An 18,307-nucleotide genomic window follows, 5' to 3' on the forward strand; every position below is an offset into this window, starting at 1 on the left:
CTGTGTCAGTCTGCCCCGACGTAAGTTAGAGCACCATGCAACGCTGCCCCCAGCGCCCCCTCTTCACCAGTGACAGTGGCTGGCACAGAGGCTGGCTCTGTCGGTTTTTACGATGTTGGGGAATTCCCCCGCATAAGGAGAATCCTCTGTTGTCTATTTAGGGCCAGAACCTGCTCAGTTTGATCAGCCCTTGCAGCACAACGCACATGGATTGCACAGTGTGCATCCACCTGCCTTGCCGAAATACTATGGTGGGAAGAACTAATTTTCCAGCTGTGCTCCCGCTCCCCCACCCCGAGCTGCAATTCATCATGATTGCAAGCAGAGCTGGGATCCCCAAAGTTTGGAGGCGTCTGGACCAGCCCATTATAATGCAAGCAGCTGCAAAGTCCCTGTCTGAGCCTCCCCAGCCTGGCCATCTGGGCAGTGGGGTTGCAGCTCAGCCCCCACCAAATGTAACAAAATCCTTGGAGCCAGTCTTTGGCAAAGCCTCCCCAAAGGCGGTTTTCTCAGATATTTCCCTGCAGAATGTAGCGTCTCCCTTGCTCAGATCGGGGGCGAGAGAGAGATTGCTTTGCACATCAGTCCACTGATAACAAAGAGTCTCATAATCACTCCGATACCCTTGAACTAAAGGAGAAGCAGCAGATCTTCAGGAATCTCTCAAGGGACATCTATGCTGCAAGCAAACTAAGGGTATGTCTACACTACCCCGCTAGTTCGAACTAGGAGGGTAATGTAGGCATACCGCACTTGCAAATGAAGCCCGGGATTTGAATTTCCCGGGCTTCATTTGCATAAGCGGGGAGCCGCCATTTTTAAAACCCCGCTGGTTCGAACCCCGTGCAGCGCGGCTACACGGGGCTCGAACTAGGTAGTTCGGAATAGGATTCCTAGTCCGAACTACCGGTACACCTCCTATTCCGAACTACCTAGTTCGAGCCCCGTGTAGCCGCGCTGCACGGGGTTCGAACCAGCGGGGTTTTAAAAATGGCGGCTCCCCGCTTATGCAAATGAAGCCCAGGAAATTCAAATCCCGGGCTTCATTTGCAAGTGCGGTATGCCTACATTACCCTCCTAGTTCGAACTAGGAGGGTAGTGTAGACATACCCTCCCAAACTAACCCCACAGTAGTGAGTCTTTGAGCCCAGGCGCGGATTCACAAGGTTCCTGCAAAGGTGCTAAGATAGCAAGCCAGGTCAGGTTGGCGCTTGAGTTCCCAGTCAGGTTGGCACTTGAGTTCTCTCATTTGCTATGTGGCTTTCCAGCAGGGGTGGGGAACCTGAGGCCCAGGGGGCAGATCTGGCCCCTGGCGTGGCTGGATCCATCCCCCGAGGCGAGAGGCATTGGGTTTTTTCCCCTGTGGGTCAGCAGCCACCTCACCCCTGTTCTACAGCCAGAACAGACACATGAGGCTCCATTTAATCTGCCCCTTCCCCAGGCAGGATTGTTCCCAGTCTACTAGCAGTTTGCTGAGTTTCCAGTAGTTTTAAATGTCTCCATCATTCAGGATTTTAAAATTATTTGGGGAAATTCTCTGTCCTGTTCTATGCAGGATATCAGACTAGATCATGGTGGGCAAAAAGTGGCCCACAGATCAGAGGCAGTTTGCTGGGGTTAGCCCCTGGTGGGCCACCAGACATTTTAGTTTACCTGAACGTTCACAGATACAGTGGCTTGCAGCGCCCATTGGCTGTCGTTCACAATTTCCAGCCAATGGGAGCTGCAGGAAGTAGTGGCCCAGCCTATGCTGCTTCCCGCCGCTCTCATTGGTAGGGAACAGCAAACCACGGCCAATGGGAGCTGTGAGTGGCCATACCTGTGGATGTTCAGCTAAACAAAGAATCTGGTAGCCCACCAGGGTGAATGGTCTCTTCTGGCCTTGGAATCTATGAATCTAAAAGCAATAAGACATCCGTCACCATCCTGGAGAGATTATCTCCCATCCTCTGATTCCCAACAGCAGGAATTTTATCTTGACATGCAGCATGAATTGTCATCGAGTGATTTTGTCCTGTTGTTCCTTCTGCCGTCTTCGGGCTTTCACCCATCACCATTATTAGTCGGTTCTCCTTTCCCCCACCTTCATTGTTGCCTAACCCGCTTTACATGTTTAATTCTTTCCTTGCAACTCATTCCCTCTAAGCCCTGGATCATTTCCACTGCCCTTTTCTGAACTCTTCTGAGTTGTGTCAGTGTCTTGCTGGAAATATGTGGCCCAAAGCAACACCGTGTTCTAGGTGTGGTCCCTCATGAAAGGTGCTAATCCGACAGGTTTTGGCTTGAGGGCTCCCATTTTGGCTTTTGCTGGTACATGAGAGAAAAGAAGATATCAGTATTTAGGAGTCACTCAGCATGTGACTCTGAGCCAGTGAAAGCCTGATAGGAAAGTGTGTAAAGGCATAATCTCTCAGGGCAGCATGCCACGTACTTCTTCGCATCTGCCGTGCTTACGCATGTAGGAATCAGATGCCCTGTAGCGTGGCAAGATACAATGCAAATAGACAAGGAGTACTGTGCCTTTAAATTAAATGTCCAGTCTCAACCAAGTACACCTAAGGCTCCTACAGCAAATCAATTCTGGGAGGAGGGAGAATTTGGGATCCGGGGGGATTTGACTGTTGTAGATAAGCATCTTGTTTCAGGAGTGGGAGTTTTCTGCTGATCAGATGAGTTATGCTCTCCTCCCAGAATTGTTATCCCCGACACAGACGGAAAAAGTTTGTCAGCAGGAGGCAGTTCTGATTTAAAACCGCCTACTTGCCCGCTGCAGGCAGGTGGACGGCACATTGTGTCAGAGGGGATGAAAGTTAACCTGATAATCACTGGGATGTTTTTGACATCATGCGTTGCCATTTCTAAGGCATTTCTCGACAAGCTTGACAAATAGCTGATGGCCAAAATGAGCATCCGTACGGTACTTAGACAATGGAGCAGCAAAGCAAATAGCTTTGTATGATTCAAGGGTATATAACAAGGGAGGCTTCACACCTCCATGTCCATGGTAATGCATCATGAGAACAATCAAATGGGGAACTTGCTTGTGGTTGGGTAGGGGTTGGCTGGACTTTGCATGCTCTCCTCTTCGGCTGACTCGGATCTGCACAGTGTACAAAAGGGATTCAATCCCAGCTGATTTCAGGATGTCATGGCTGGGTGGGATTCCCTGTTCAATGTGATAGGATGCTGCTGAAGAAAATACAGCCACCTTTCGCACAGAAGACCTTAACATCGGCTTGCACGCTCCAATCTTGCAAAGAATCTAGTTCTAAGTCTTGGGAATTATTCAAGAGGCTAACCTGTGAGACTGCCCTCTGACGACCCTCAGTTCTGTTGTTTTAGCACTCGTCAGAATGGCCTTCCTACTTCTCCAGTACCCACTGACCAACCAGCCCCGTTCCTTGTAGCCCTAGCCGACCTGGCTGCACTAAGTTGCCTCACTGATCTTTTGCTCTCTGCGAGTTTAGGTAGGTGGTTCCTGCAGCAACATGTCCTGGAGAGAGGCCAAATAATTTTCATACCTGTGTCCCCTTTATCACATCTCAGTGCACAGCCATGGAGCAGAATGAAAAGGTCAGGAGGCGGTGCGTGATAGTGTAGGAGTTCAAGCAGCAGCTGGGAGGTTTTTGGCATGTAGGAGAAGACGGTGATTCAGTGGCAGAAGAAAAAATCCTCCCTATTTTAATGCCAAGAAATAGTCCTCTTTATGTAACTTCCAGTGAGGTGAAACATTCCAGTGGTGGAGCGTTCCACTTGGACTGCAGTAGGAAGTAGCTTTACCTGTAGGCGTTAACTCTCAAACTGCCAGTTGCTCAGCTCTTCACTCAGACTGCTAGTGCAGGGCCCTGAGATGTGGCAAAGGGGATGCTACCTATTCATATGAATAATAATTGATATCCACGTCCCACTCCATCGGCTCCCACTGTGCTAGGCACAATGTACAAACACAGAGGAATTCAAAGGCTTTGCCCCAAGGAACCAGCAGTCTAAGAAGACAGAGACAAGGAGGGAGTCTTCAAGGGCGTCCATGGAGTTAAGAAAGGGAACTGAAGGCATCTGAGTGTGGCCAGGTCTACAGTGCTGGAGAAAGTCAACCTAAGATACGCAACTCCAGCTATGAGAATAGTGTAGCTGGAGCTGACATACCTTAGGTCAAATTTCTGTCTCCATCCCCACTGTGGGAGGTCAACATGAGAAACTCTCCCGTTAACTTCCCTTATACATTGTGTCCTGGTGAAGTCCAGGAGTTGATGGGGACACCATCAGCATTTGATTTAGTGGGTCCTTACTAGACCCGCTAAATTGAACCCTGAAAGATCGATCTCCAGAGCCTTGATCTCAGAGTAGGTGAAGTCAATTCCTCAGTGGTGGGGCATGTAACAGGACCAGAGTCTCAGCTCTGAGTACTTTCTGTACTGACAAGCAGCCAGAGTGTTTCGTATCCATTTGCTTGTCTGTGTCTTCCCATGCAGGAGTTTGGGGTGGAAAGAAATCTGCATCCATTTCAGTCCTGGCTCACCGGGCTTTAACAGCTTGTGGCTTCTTCCCATTCCTAGGCAGTGGACCCATTCAGCTGTGGCAGTTCCTGCTGGAGCTGCTCACCGACAAGTCCTGCCAATCCTTCATCAGCTGGACGGGTGATGGCTGGGAATTCAAGCTCTCAGACCCAGACGAGGTATGGGACTCCATAGTTGAGCAGAGACTCAGAGACCATGGAAAATGCTTAGGAGCATAACCTCAGTCCTCTTGCTTCATGACTGAGATGCTATACGTCATGTCAGTATGATTCTGGGCAGGGGGACGTAAGGTTGTGGGATGTTGATCCCTCAATATTTTCTGGAAAAATCAATGGTTTAGAGAGTTCCCATTAAAATCTGATCATTAATGAGTAATGATGAATTGTGTTGCAGTAGAAGCTAGGTGAAATATTTCATACCAAAGTTGTTTTGTTCTGGGTGAAAAATGCAGATTTGGCAACAGTAAAATGTGTCACGATTTTGTGTCATTTTTGCCAAATCATTTTTGTCAGAAGTGGGGGGAGGATTCTGTCAAGAAAAATGAAGCAATTCCATCCCGTAATTCAACATTTATTTTCAGTGTGTTTAAAAACTAATACAAATGTTTACATGCTTGAAACTGAAACAAAACCTTGACAAATTGTCAAGCCAAAGCTTACTTTTACCCGGAACAATTTTTTTTTTTTAATTTGCCAAACGTTTTGGGGAAAAAATGGCTTTCAGTTTTATCTGAAACTACTTTGCCTCTGTGTTATTTGTATAGCTTTAGAGGCCACCAACCACAGAGTAAGCCCCAAGCATGCTAGGTGCTGTCTACTCGAAAAGACAGCCAGGGCCCCAAAGAGCTTACCATAGAAGTATGTTATGAGAGATGAGAGGTGGAGCTTTACATTGACTTCAATGGATGGGTCAGGTCCCATTGCCTGTCTTCATCTGATTCTACTTCATGATCCAATGGGTGCTGTTTCTACAGCCCATCAGGGGTTTGATCTGCTGGCCCGCTGAAAACTCTGGCATTCAACTCCTCTCAGAGCCCATTCCTCATAAGAACGGCCATACTGGATCAGACCAAAGGTCCATCTAGCCTAGTAACCTAGGACAGTGGTAGCCAATGCCAGATGACCCGGAGGGGGTGAACAGAACAGGGAATCCTCAAGTGATCCCTCTCCTGTCACCCATTTTCATCCTCTGGCAAAGAGGCTAGGGACACTCTTCCTGCCCAATAAGTAGGATTGATGGTCCAATCCTCCTTGAATTCATGGAGGAGGAAGAAAAAAATTAGGGCCATTAGCCCACCCAGCAGAAGGAGCTACCAGTCCCTTATTACTCAGCCATGCCTGGAGGAAGATACGTATTGTCATATGTACACTTAATCTCTGACCCCTTCGTCTTTGTTTTCCTCCTCTCCCAGGTTGCCAGGCGATGGGGCAAGAGGAAAAACAAACCCAAGATGAACTACGAGAAGCTGAGCCGTGGCCTCCGCTACTATTACGACAAGAACATCATCCATAAGACAGCTGGCAAGCGCTACGTGTACCGTTTCGTCTGTGACTTGCAGAGCCTTCTGGGCTACACGCCCGAGGAACTCCACGCCATGTTGGACGTCAAACCTGATGCTGATGAGTGAATTCGACCAAGCCAGACTGTGTGGAAGGTTATGTCATGTCGGTCTGGAGATTTGATGGGACCTTAAATGGGTTTTTTTACTGTTACATATCTTATCTATATTTTTTCAAGAGCAACTCAAATTTGACATTTTGGATGGGGAGAGGAGGGTGGGCAGAGTCAAGGTTGAATCTGACAATGTTTGATTGGGAGAAGAAAAATAGAACTGTTTATCTGAAAGTTCTCAGAGAAGTTTTTTTTTGGGGGGGTGTGCATGAATTTCTGGGTATTCAGAAATCCAGAGAAATACAGTTCACTTAAAAAAAAAATCAAAATAAGCCCTCCCCATCTGACACCATCTGGAAACATTATTAGCTAAAAGATCCCCTTGATTACTATGTTATTGGTGCAACAAACTGACAATTCAGGAAGTGACAAGACTCCTAAGGATTATGTGGTTGATTTTTTTTTTTATCGATGGGAGGAACAGGGGTGGGCAGAACTTCCTGTTTTGAGGGAGGGGGCGACATAGGAAAAAAAAGAAGAATAGTTCTTGTTACTTTGCCTTTTTGTTGGTTATTTTCTGTTACACAAAGGGCAGATTTTTTTTAGGAGGGACCAAGATTTTTTTTATTATTATTTGTTAAAATTTTATTTTATTAAATTTTGTGCCAGTATTTTTTTAAATAGTCTTAAGCTCTAAGATGGTCTCAGTCTTGCAATATTGTGTGTGTATGTTTCTGTTTTGCCAGCAGAGAGCTTTATCACAGTGAAGAAAAAAAAAGTTTATGTAGACCCCACTGGAGAAGTGTAGCGCTCTGACTTATGATCTCTGAATCTTATGTGAAGGAAAATGAGTGCCAGACTGGCCACCAAAATTCTGGGTTGATGCTCTGCACTTGCATTGAATCCCATGCACTTTGCTCTATTGTTTGTTGCTAACGCTGGATGAAATTTTTCAAAGAAAACCTTTTTTTGTCCCAAACCATTCTTTTAAGACAGCCATATGTTCAAAAAAAGTGTGTTGCTGAAATTTGCACTTATCATTGTCAGAATCAGTATCTGGTTATTTTCTAAAGGAATGTTTTTTAACGCTTTGAAATAACTGCTAGGGTTTGGGGTTTTTTAAAATATCCTACCATGTGACTAAACTGACCCAAAAATCAGTTTGGAAAATGGAAAAGTGTATTAGGGAAAAAATCATGAAACACTTCGAACAATGAAAAGTGAGAAAACTTAGGACAATGAGGAAACTTTTGATGATTTTTCCCTCCATTTTTGACCCATGCTTGCCTTTAGTTTGCCATTCTAGGCACTTGTAAAATGGAAACTCAGAGTTACAAATGGGTCCCTGACTCCCCAGTTGGGCAACCGAGCATGCAAGCCCAATCCAGAGAAACTCATAAGCATATGCTTAAACATATTAATAGCCCCACTGAAGTGAGGGGGATCATTCATATGCTTGATGTTAAGCAGGTGCTTAACAGCTTTGCTGGATCAGGCTAGCATTGGCCATCATCTTATAGGATTGATCTCTTTGAGTCTGGAGCGTGTAGATGCAGCAGGCCAGGTCTACACTACACGATAAATTCAATTTAAGATTCACAACTCCAGCTACCAGAATTGTGTAGCTGGAGTTGACATACCTTAAATCAAATTTTTCCAGCATCTCCACTGCAGGAGGTCAATGGAGCACCTTATGACCTCGTGGAGTACTGGGATTGATGGGGATGCCATCAGCATTCGATTTAGCAGGTCCTTACTAGACCTGCTAAATTGAACCCCAGAAGATTGATCTCCAGAGCATCGATCTTCCCATAAGTATAGACAAGGTTTTAGACATGGAGGGTATCTCTACACTGCCCCTTCCCTGTGGAAGTAGTTCTCAGAGCCTGGATCAATTAATTCAGGCTCATGCTGTGGGGTTAAAAATAGCAGTGTAGACATTCAGATGGAAGCTGGAGCCAGATTTCAGATCTTGCCAGGTGCCAGCCCATGCCTTAACATCTACTCTGTTATTTTTAGCCCTGCTGCATGAGCCCCATGAGCCTGAGTCAGCTGACTTGGACTCTTGTGACTCATTACCTAGTGTCATTTTTTTTTGCTGTGTAGTCATACTTTTATGGCCTGATACTCCTGTCCCTTTCCCTTTATAACACCATTGACTTCAAAGGAATCATTTCTGTGCACTGTCAGTGTACACCAGGAGTGAGATTTCAGCCTATTGAAGTCAGTGGCTAACTCCTCATTAGCTTTACTTCTGGATCAGACCCAAAGTAAAAGGGAGACTCAGGCCCTGAGTTTTAAATGTTGAGACCCAGATCCTAAAACCAGAGCCACAAGGGTTGATCCTGGTAGAATCTACTTTAAATATCTTTTCTTATGCAAAGACAGTATTAAAGCTTTCAACTGCTTATGTTCTCTTTAATGGTTGAACTAATTTCGGAAGCTGTGTGGTGAATCAATACAGGGAGTGGGAGGGTGGAGAGACTTTGTAGATCAATGCAGGGGAAATAGAAGAGTGTCAATGAATCAGGGCTGCTGAACTGGGTTCTGAATAAATTTGCTAAAAATGCTCTTGTATTTAGTCTGAACATCCAGTTTGCTTCCTGTTTTCCCATCTTCATGTAGCAAGAGCACTGTGGGATAGGAGGGAAGTGTCAAACAGGAAGCAATGGGAGGCTCTCAGTTGAGTTCAATTGGAAAGAAGTCACCTTGATAAGCTCTGATTGGATTTTACAAGAATGGCATGTATTCAGCACCTGTGAATATCAGGGCATTTGTTTTTAAGCATGTTTTTTTTATTGCAACTCAGTCAGGCCCAGCATGCCCAGAGAGCTTTGCCTGGCTCAGCAGGTGGGTGGGCGGTAAAGCTGAACACATGGAGAAATGTAGCAAGCTGATTAGGAAGGTGCTTAAACCAAGAATGTTGAAGGCAGATGGTGGCTATGGGACAAGGGAAGTACAGGTGTCAGAGCATATTGCTGGCGCTAAGAACAGGTCTACCTTAGGGGACAACGTTGAACTAAGGTACACAATTCTAGCAACGTGAGTAGTGTAGCTGGAGTCGATGTACTTATCCTGACTTACGGCAGAATCTCTACGGTGGGACCTCAACAGGAGAAACTCTCCCATCGACTTCCCTTACTCCTTGTGACCTGGTGGAATACCAGAGTTAACGGGGGGCACCTTCAGCGGTTGATTTAGTGGGCCCTTACTAGACCCACTAAATCAAACCCTGGGAGATCGATCTCTACAGTGTCAAACACCTAGTAAGTGGAGACAAGCTCTAAATCATGATTCCCACCTGACATGCAGAAAGATGGGTTGGAATGAAGGAGAGGAAGGAAAGGATAATGAAAGGAAGGTAAAAGGAGTCTACATTAAATGAAGAAAGGATTGTCTGCCTTCTGAAAGAGATGTTCTCATGTAGCATCCTGAGCATAAATGCCTTTAGCCCTTAGCAGAGAGGGACTGGCAGTTGTGGTAGGCTGTTGGCATCTCAGTGGAGTTTTTGAGCATTGAAGGTGGTAGTAGCTGAGGGTAGAGTTAATTTGGGTTTCAGAGAAGATAGGCAAGGAAGAAGATTTTGGACTCTGTTTTCCAGGGAGGCAGAGAACCACCTGAACCAGAAGTGATTCCAGTGAAATACACTTGTCCCAAATAAAACTAGGATAGTAGCTGGTGACTCGTTAGCTAAAGAGGTTTAATTCTCAACTGGTAACACAATTCTGCTGGGTTGTTAGCATTCTATGTGTTCCATGCAACGTGCCCTTAGGTTCACATCTTACAGCGTCAGTTTTGGGCAGTTCATGGCTGGACCTTAAATCTCTTATTTTACAGGACCACCCCTGTAAGGGGTAAAAACAATGAGGAGTCCTGTGGCACCTTAGAGACTAACAGATTTATTAGGACATAAGCAAACCCCACCTCATCAGATGAATTGGAGTGGAAGTTACAGAGGCAGGGCTATATATAAGAACAGCAAGAGAAAGATGTTGCTTGCATTAATGACGCTATTCAGGTCAGGGTGAATGTGGCTCATTCACAGCATTTGATGGGGAGATGTGAATATCGAATGAGGGGAAATTGCCTTAGTAATGCATTAACCAGTTGATTGTATTGAATTTGCAAATGAACTCCAGTTTAGCTGTCTCCCTTTGTAATCAGGTTCTGAAGTTCTTTTGTAGGAAGGCTACTTTCAAATCCATTACTGAATGTCCAGGGAGGCTAAAGTGTTCCCCTACAGGTTTATTTTTCTTACCATTCCTGATGTCTGATTTGTGGGAACGGGGCAGATGTCCTACCATCCCATTCCTCTTTCTACCTTCTAATCCTCCCAACAAATGTCTGTCCCCTGGTTTGGTCACAGTGCAGGGCCCTCTAGTTCAGTTCAAGCAGAAAGTCAATCAGTAATAATTCTTTACTATGAGTTGGTACTTGGGGGCAGGGGTTGGTCCTCAGGATTTCTGCCGGATTGAGAAGATATTCATTCTGCTAGAGTTGACCATGGGCAGATTTTCTGTTTTAAGCTGCTTCTGCTCAAGACAATCTGTTTCCATAACATTCTCAAAGTGGCCTATAAGAGCTGCAAAAGGGATGGCTCCATCTTTTCCAACATGTCTCTTCCAACGCTGTGCCAAGTTTACTCACCCCCATTCACCTTCCAAATTGCAGGCTGCGTGTAAATGCAACAAGGGGCAGACAGAATCGTCTTGGCGACGTGCAGTGACTTAACCCACACTTTGCTCTTTCCCCCTCCCTTCTAGGCTAGAGTCTGTCACAGAAAGCACGGTGTGCTGTTTATACACTGGAAATTTGCAGATTTTTTTTTAAATGCACGTTGACTCTTGAACAGGGATGTGTGACCCAGATGAGCTAAAGTTAAGGCCAAATATGTACCTGCACCTAAACCTCCAACTGCATCTTTTATGAGGTGTGAAAAACTTTGGTTAACCTCTATACACGCAATATCGATACAGTGTGTGTGAAAGAGAGCATGCAGTGGGGTTGCAATCCACCTCTGTGCAAAGATCCGGCGCAAGTCCTAGTTTGATGGGTTAAGTGGTGTCTCTTGTGCTGGCCCCCCTGGATTGGGGTCAATTTTGCACTGTGGGCAAATATTAAAACCAGATTTAAGTCAATTATTTTTCTCTTTTGTTCTGGAAGCTCTCAAATCTGCTACCTGATTCAATTTTTTTTTCTGACTAATTCATGAGCTCGTAATTCATTGTGAGAATTTAATATCCAACATGTGACAGGTGCTCAGGCACATGATATGGCCCCTTTTTTTCCAACTGGAAGAGCCTAATTGTGTGTGTGTAATTCTTACACGCTTAGAAATGTAGGACTGGTGAGCTCAGTTAGTCCCTCCCCTCTGTGCTGAGGCAGGGTTCTTTGTATTGTTGAATACTTGTAATTGGGAATTCTAGGTTTGCTTGCTAGGAATATTCTGCAACATTTGTTCAAAACTGGCTTCCTTCCAGTTAAACTGTGCACTTGAAAGATCATGAAAAGTGACCTCAATCAAAGCTAATTCATTTTAAAAAAAGGAACAAATATTTACAGACTTTTTTTCATTACAGCGTTTGCACATCTCTTGCTGTGTACATAGAGATGATTATAATATACCAACGGTGATACACAGATAATCACCTATGCATTTGAGTGTATTAAAATCACATACACAAATGTGCATATGTATGAGTCAGGCTTTTTACATTCTATTACCCTTCCAGGTTCTGCCCAAAAAGAGTATTATCATTCTGTGAGAGTCCACTTGTGAGATATGTCTGAACAGGACAAGAACCAAATTGTATCATAGTTTTGAGAAAAGAAAGTGGATTAACAGTCTGCAAATCCTGTATGCTAAGGATGTTAGAAAGAGGATGGTGGTCAATTGTTCTCCATGTTCCCAGGAGAAAGGACAAGTAATAATGGGTGTAATCTGCAGCAAGGAAGATTTAGGTTAGATATTAAGAAATCTTTCTAATTGTAAGGGTAATTAAGCTTCCAGGAGAGATTATGGAATCTACATCATTGGAAATCTTCAGGGATGATTTAGGTTTATTTAGCCCTGCCTCAGCACAGTTTGCTGGCCTAGATGACTTCTTGAGGACCCTGACAGCCGATTCATCACTAGCCTGAAATGAATCTCTCAGGAGATTTCCAGCCCACTGTTAGGACAAAAAAAAAAAGTTATAAGTGTCTAAATTTTAGGATATATCCAAAACCTTGCACTTTTTGAGCATTGCTGTTTGGGAGGTGACCTCGATGGGGTTCTTAGAGCTTGTTGAGTTTCTTTTCATTTTAAACACTGCAAATGTGCTTTCCTTGGCATGCGTCTCTCTGATGGGGTCTATTGAACATCAGTCGAGCTGTTGTCTACATTCCAAAGAGTTTTGAATATGTGATAAATATATGTATACATATGTGTTATAATGGAATATCTCCAGGAATTAACTGCCTCAGTAAAAGAACTTGTCTTTTTTTTGTTTTGTTTTTACACATGGGATTTTTTTAAGCTGATAAACATAGAAGAGAAAAAAGAGATTGTTATATTGTGCTGTTCAACTATTTTCCAACTTGTATTTTCATATAATTTATATTTTTAAAAGTGAAAAAAATTTTAAAAGCAAGATTAAAAAAAAGAGGAAAAAGCAGGTGCTTTTTAAAAAAAAAAAAAAACGAACTGAGGTAGCTTAGAGATGTAGCGATGTGTGTGTGTCTGTGTGTGGGGTTTTTTTTTTAAGAATACAAATATCGCCTCTCCTACCTTGGATTCTTAAAGGAGGGGGTTGGGTTTGTTTTAATTGCTGATGCTGGCACATCATTTTGCTGGAGAGTTTTTTTATATACTGTAGCCTTATTTCATATTGTATTTTAAACCATGTGAAATTAAAAAAAATCATAAAGATTTGGTGTCAGTATGATTATTTCTCCTCCAATCCCTCATTCTGCTGCAAAGAGTTAGATTGAGTATTTAGTAGCATTGCTAGTCCCAACAGGTAAAAAAAGCATGATTCTGACTCCAGAAGCATTGTGAGATTAACATAAAAATAAGGAGATTCTGTAAACAAATATGGCGTTCTTTTTACTTGCTGCTTGTTTCCAAGCCTTTAGCAGCTATGTTTCCAAGTTTTTCCCCTGCAACTGCAAGGCTTTGAAACCTATTTTTCTTCCATTAAATGCAAACTGAAATTTTCATGTAATCACAGGTTTCCAGAAACTGGGATTTTAACAAAAGTATCGAATTTCACAATGAAATTGTGAGACTTGACAATGCTGACATTATTCCAAGACCACATCAAAGACATGGCCTATGGGCGTATCTACAATAGAAAATTATTTTGAAATAAGTAAATTTGAAATAACTCCCAAAATAACAAAATCAAAATAGTGTGTCACCACTACGGAGGAGCCTCAATATTAGTCGGAGGCAGGCTCTGTTATTGTGGACTTGCTTCCCCGACTTAGAGCCCCAAGAAGCACTGGGGAGTAATTATTTTTAATTGCTGCTGCTATTTTGAAAATAACTACCCCCCCCCCCCCAAAGTAAAGTGTCCACACTAATGCTATTTCAGAATAACTTTTACCAAATAAGTGTTAGTCCCTGAGGAAAGCAGGAGTATAGATTTTAAAATAACCTGCCCGTTATTTCGAAATAATGGGCTTGGTAGTGTGGATGCTCCACTTTTTATTTTGAAATAAGGGAGGGTTATTTCAAAATAACTCCCTAGTTTAAACCAAGGCCTTGAGATGTTGGGACTCAGACACACCCCTCAAAAGCATAACACTTTCCCAGATACCTCTTTGCTCCAGGGTGTTTCTGTGGTAAGTTATCACTGGGTTAGAGGAGCTCAAAACTCAGAACTACCATTTGGATGCATTCTGGCATTTTGAAATTTCCTTTCATCCCAAATCAGAAAAAGTCAACATTTTTTGGACAATTATAAAATCTATTTTGTCAATACCCCATATCACTCCTCAACTTTACCATGAATATCCTGCCCGTCTCTGCCTCTAACCTCCCTCTAAGACGTGGCCTCTCTCAGACTATGCATCTACTCCCCATGCGCATCTTCTCCATGATATCTCTCACAGGGTATGTCTACACTATCACCCTAGTCCGAACTAGGGTGGTTAATGTAGTCATACGAACTTGCAAATGAAGCCCGGGATTTGAATTTCCTGAGCTTCATTTGCATGTTGCCGGGCGCCGCCATTTTTAAATGTCCACTAGTGCGGACTCCGTGCCCGCGGCTACACGCGGCACGAACTAGATAGTTCGGACTAGGCTTCCTATTCCGTGGAACGAGGCATACAGATTGTTCGGAATAGGAAGCCTAGTCCGAACTATCTAGTTCGTGCCGCGTGTAGCCACGGGCACGGAGTCCGCACTAGCGGACATTTAAAAATGGCGGCGCCCGGCAACATGCAAATGAAGCTCGGGAAATTCAAATCCCGGGCTTCATTTGCAAGTTCGTATGACTACATTAACCACCCTAGTTCGAACTAGGGTGGTAGTGTAGACATACCCACACACGGAACAAAAAACAGATTCCAGGTCCAGCGACAAAAGAAGAATTTTTAATCTGTTCCTGCAAATCATTCATACCATCGAATCTGCATTTTCCAATGGAAAACTGTTCTCTTGGAAATATTTCAATCAGCTGTACTGTGGGCTAGCTCAACAGCAATTGTTCAGCAGCATTGTTCATGTTGGCCAAGCCATTATGGGACTGGAGGCGAAGGCTTGTCCTTACATGTCTGCTGCAGGGAGTAACCACAACACTTGCCACTTTTCCTCCTTTGATCTCAAATTAGTTTACAAACCTGAAGTAGGCACTAGTTCCTATACACACAGCCCCGAGACTGACTAACCCATGTGGCGGAATGATGTGGATTCGAACGCCTCCTCACTGCCTTGTGGAAACATGTGTAGGTCACATTCCAACCCTACTGTGTCTGGGTGGGCGTAATTCACCCCAGCATACAAGGGACAGCATTAGACATATGCAGTATTTAATCATAGACTACTAGGACTGGAAGGGACCTCGAGAGGTCATCGAGTCCAGTCCCCTGCCCTCATGGCAGGACCAAATACTGTCCTGATAGACATTTATCTAACCTGCTCTTAAATATCTCCACAGATGGGGATTCCACAACCTCCCTGGGCAATTTATTCCAGTGTTTGACCACCCTGACAGTTAGGAACTTTTTCCTAATGTCCAACCTAAACCTCTCTTGCTGCAATTTAAGCCCATTGCTTCTTGTTCTATCCCCAGAGGACAAGATGAACAAGTTTTCTCCCTCCTCATGATACCCTTTTAGATATTTAACATGAAGTTTGACTGCCTGGTGGTGAGTCTCCGCACAGAAAGAAAGTCAGCCCACTGATAAATAAATGCACAGCTCTTGCTATGGGAAAGTTATATTGTCAATGTCACTTCCTAAACTGAAAAAAAAAAAACCTTTTTGGATAGCAGTAGAAGAGCCTCCTAACATGGATGCCTATTAGAACAGAGATGTTATGGAAGTTCATTTGCTTAATTGAGTTAGATAAAGTTCTTAAGATCCTCCAAAGAGGACAGAGAAAAGCTGTTCTCAGTGGTGACAGATGACAGAACGAGGAGCAATGGTCTCAAGTTGCAGCTGGGGAGGTCTCGGTTGGATATTAGGAAAAACTGTTTCCCTAGGAGGGTGGTGAAGCACTGGGATGGGTTCTCTAGGGAAGTAGTGGAATCTCCATCCCTAGAGGTTTTTAAGTTTCGGGTTGTCAAAGCCCTGGGGGGGATGATTGAGTTGGGTTGGTCCTGCTTTGGGCAGAGGGCTGGACTTGATGGCCTCCAGAGGTCTCTTCCCAGCCTAGGATTCTATGATTACAGTCTTCATGTTTGTTTAGTGCCAGCAAGGTAACGGATAAAGGGAAGATGGATATAGCGCAGGGGTTTCCAACCTTTTTAAGCACAAGATCACTTTTTGAATTTAAGAGCAGACTTAGGATTTACCTCAAACCCAAACAGCCTTGTCCCACCTCCCCACCCTTGTCCAAGGACCCACCCTGATCATTTCCTTGTCTTCCCCCATCCTCACGTTCACCAGGCTGGGGCAGAGGGTTGGGATGCTGTAGAGGGGGATGCAGGCTCTGGTCTTGGGCTAAGGGTTTTGGAGTGTGGGAGGAGCTCCATGCTGAGCCTGGGGCAGGGACATGGGGTGCAGGACGGGGTCATGACTAGGGCAGGGTTTCAGAGCTGGCTCCAGCTGGGCACTGCTGGCCAGAGGGCAGCTCCAAGATAGAGGGTAGGAGCAGTACGGCAGTGGGGGAGGGACAATTAATGTGCTGGTACTTGCTGGCCTCCACAGTCAAGTTCACCTGTCAGAGGCTCCAGGATCTACCCGCAGATCCCGATCTACTGGTTGGTGAGCACTGCTAGGCTATGCCTACACTGGTAAGGGTATGTCTACACTACAGCATTATTTCTAAATAGCTAATTTCAAAATAGTTATTTTGAAATAATGTGTCTACACATAAAATGCATTTCGAAAGAATGCATTTTTGCTATTTTGAAAGAGCACGTCCACACTGATTGGACGCTGAATCACATTTAAGGCCTGCCAGAACTGGTTTCGGCAGCGCACCAGGTCAGAAGTTATCTTGTGGCCAGGGTAGCCAGCAGGGCACCCTGAGAAGGGCTGGAGGCCCCCTATTTTGAAATAAGCATCTACACAGCGCTTATTTCAAAATAGCAGTTTCGAAATTGGCAATATTCCTCGTGGAATGAGGTTTACCAATTTCGAAAAAAGCCCTCTACTATTTCGAATTAATTTTGAAATAGCTGTTGGCTTGTGTAGATGCCAGGAAAGTTATTTTGAAATAACGGATGCTATTTCTAAATAACTTTGCTGAGGAGACATACCCTTATTTCAGAGTAAGCTATTCTGGAAGAGTTATTCCGAAATAGCTTATTTCGAAATAGCATATCTACACTTCTAAGCCGCAAAATTAGTCTCAGGCAGGCTTCCCTAATGTAGACATGCAATCTCAATTTAGAGCCCCAGGAGGAATAATTTAGAATGGCCGTGGTGAGGAGCTATTTCGAAATAGCAGTAATGGAGCGTCTACACACGCCTTATTTCGAAATAGCTATTTTAGAATAGGCATTATTCTTCATAAAATGAGGTTTACAGAAGTCGGAATAAGCCTTCCGTTATTTTGAAATGATTTTGAAATAACGGAATTGCTGTGTAGACACTCACATTGTTATTTCGGAATAATGACCATTATTCCAAAATAATTGTGCAGTGTAGACTTAGCCTAAGGGTGTGTCTACACAGCACTTACTTCGAAACAGAGCACTCTTCTTACAATTTCCCTTACTCTTCGTACAGTGAAGGTTACAGGAGATAGAGTTAGAAGTCCTCCAGCTTGACAGTATTTTGACATTATTTCTGCCTGCTGTGTAGACGCGGACTAAGTTATTTCAAAATAATGTTGTGTTGACATACCCCTATAGAGCATAGAATACTGAAGAGGAAATAACTTGGGGCATATGAACTACAGCAGGTGACTATCTGTCTGGGCAGGTACTAAGACAGTGCTGTGAGATACACGTGGGGGACATAGATGGGCAGGGTACTGAAGGCAAGGCTCAGACGTGATGGGGGAATGAGGGTGGCATAGCAGTGGGATGGACCTGGATGACCCAACGGGCCTTTTCCATGGACATGAGTTCCTGCGGCTAATGATTACTGACCGCCTAGTGTTCTGACAGCGAGACTTGTTTAAATAACACCCAAATCTAGAGGATGATGCCAGTTCAACCAATTGACACATTTTAGCACACAATGGGGCTGCTGTCTTAGAAAGCATGTCTGTCCTCAATGTGGCAAGGCAAAACTTGCTTGCCCTGCTGCTATGCCATGTGGTTTAGTGGTTAGCAAAACAGTTGAAATGCCAGGAACAAACTTGGGTTCTAATCCCTTCTGGGCCACCAGCGTGCCATGTGACTGCTGGTACAGCTTTTGATCTCTTTGTGCCTCCCAGCTGGAACACTGGGTAAGGCAAAGAAACCTCATGCTTCAGCAAAGCAGAACTTCCCTGCATAAATAAATGGACAAGGCTGCTCCGTTCTCATCTGTTTCTTTAAGACTTTCTCCTAGCGTTACCGCACAGCTCTTCTCTG

At 44.3% G+C, this 18,307-nt stretch overlaps 1 protein-coding gene across 4 annotated transcripts in view; it reads left to right on the plus strand.

The window, feature by feature from the left end:
- Positions 1-13,038, plus strand: part of ETS1 (ETS proto-oncogene 1, transcription factor) — a 132,970-nt gene extending 119,932 nt beyond the window's left edge. For all 4 annotated transcript variants that reach the window (XM_006111157.5, XM_089773345.1, XM_006111158.5 and 1 more), the window contains 2 exons: positions 4,557-4,675; positions 5,929-13,038. In XM_006111157.5, the coding sequence (XP_006111219.1) occupies positions 4,557-4,675; positions 5,929-6,144 (335 nt within the window). In that variant the 3' untranslated portion in view covers positions 6,145-13,038. The remainder of the gene's footprint in view (positions 1-4,556; positions 4,676-5,928) is intronic.
- The last annotated feature ends 5,269 nt before the right edge of the window (positions 13,039-18,307 follow it).

Source organism: Pelodiscus sinensis, chromosome 25 (genome assembly GCF_052426305.1).
Source record: "Pelodiscus sinensis isolate ZL-2025 chromosome 25, ASM5242630v1, whole genome shotgun sequence".
Taxonomy (NCBI): Eukaryota; Metazoa; Chordata; order Testudines; family Trionychidae; genus Pelodiscus; species Pelodiscus sinensis.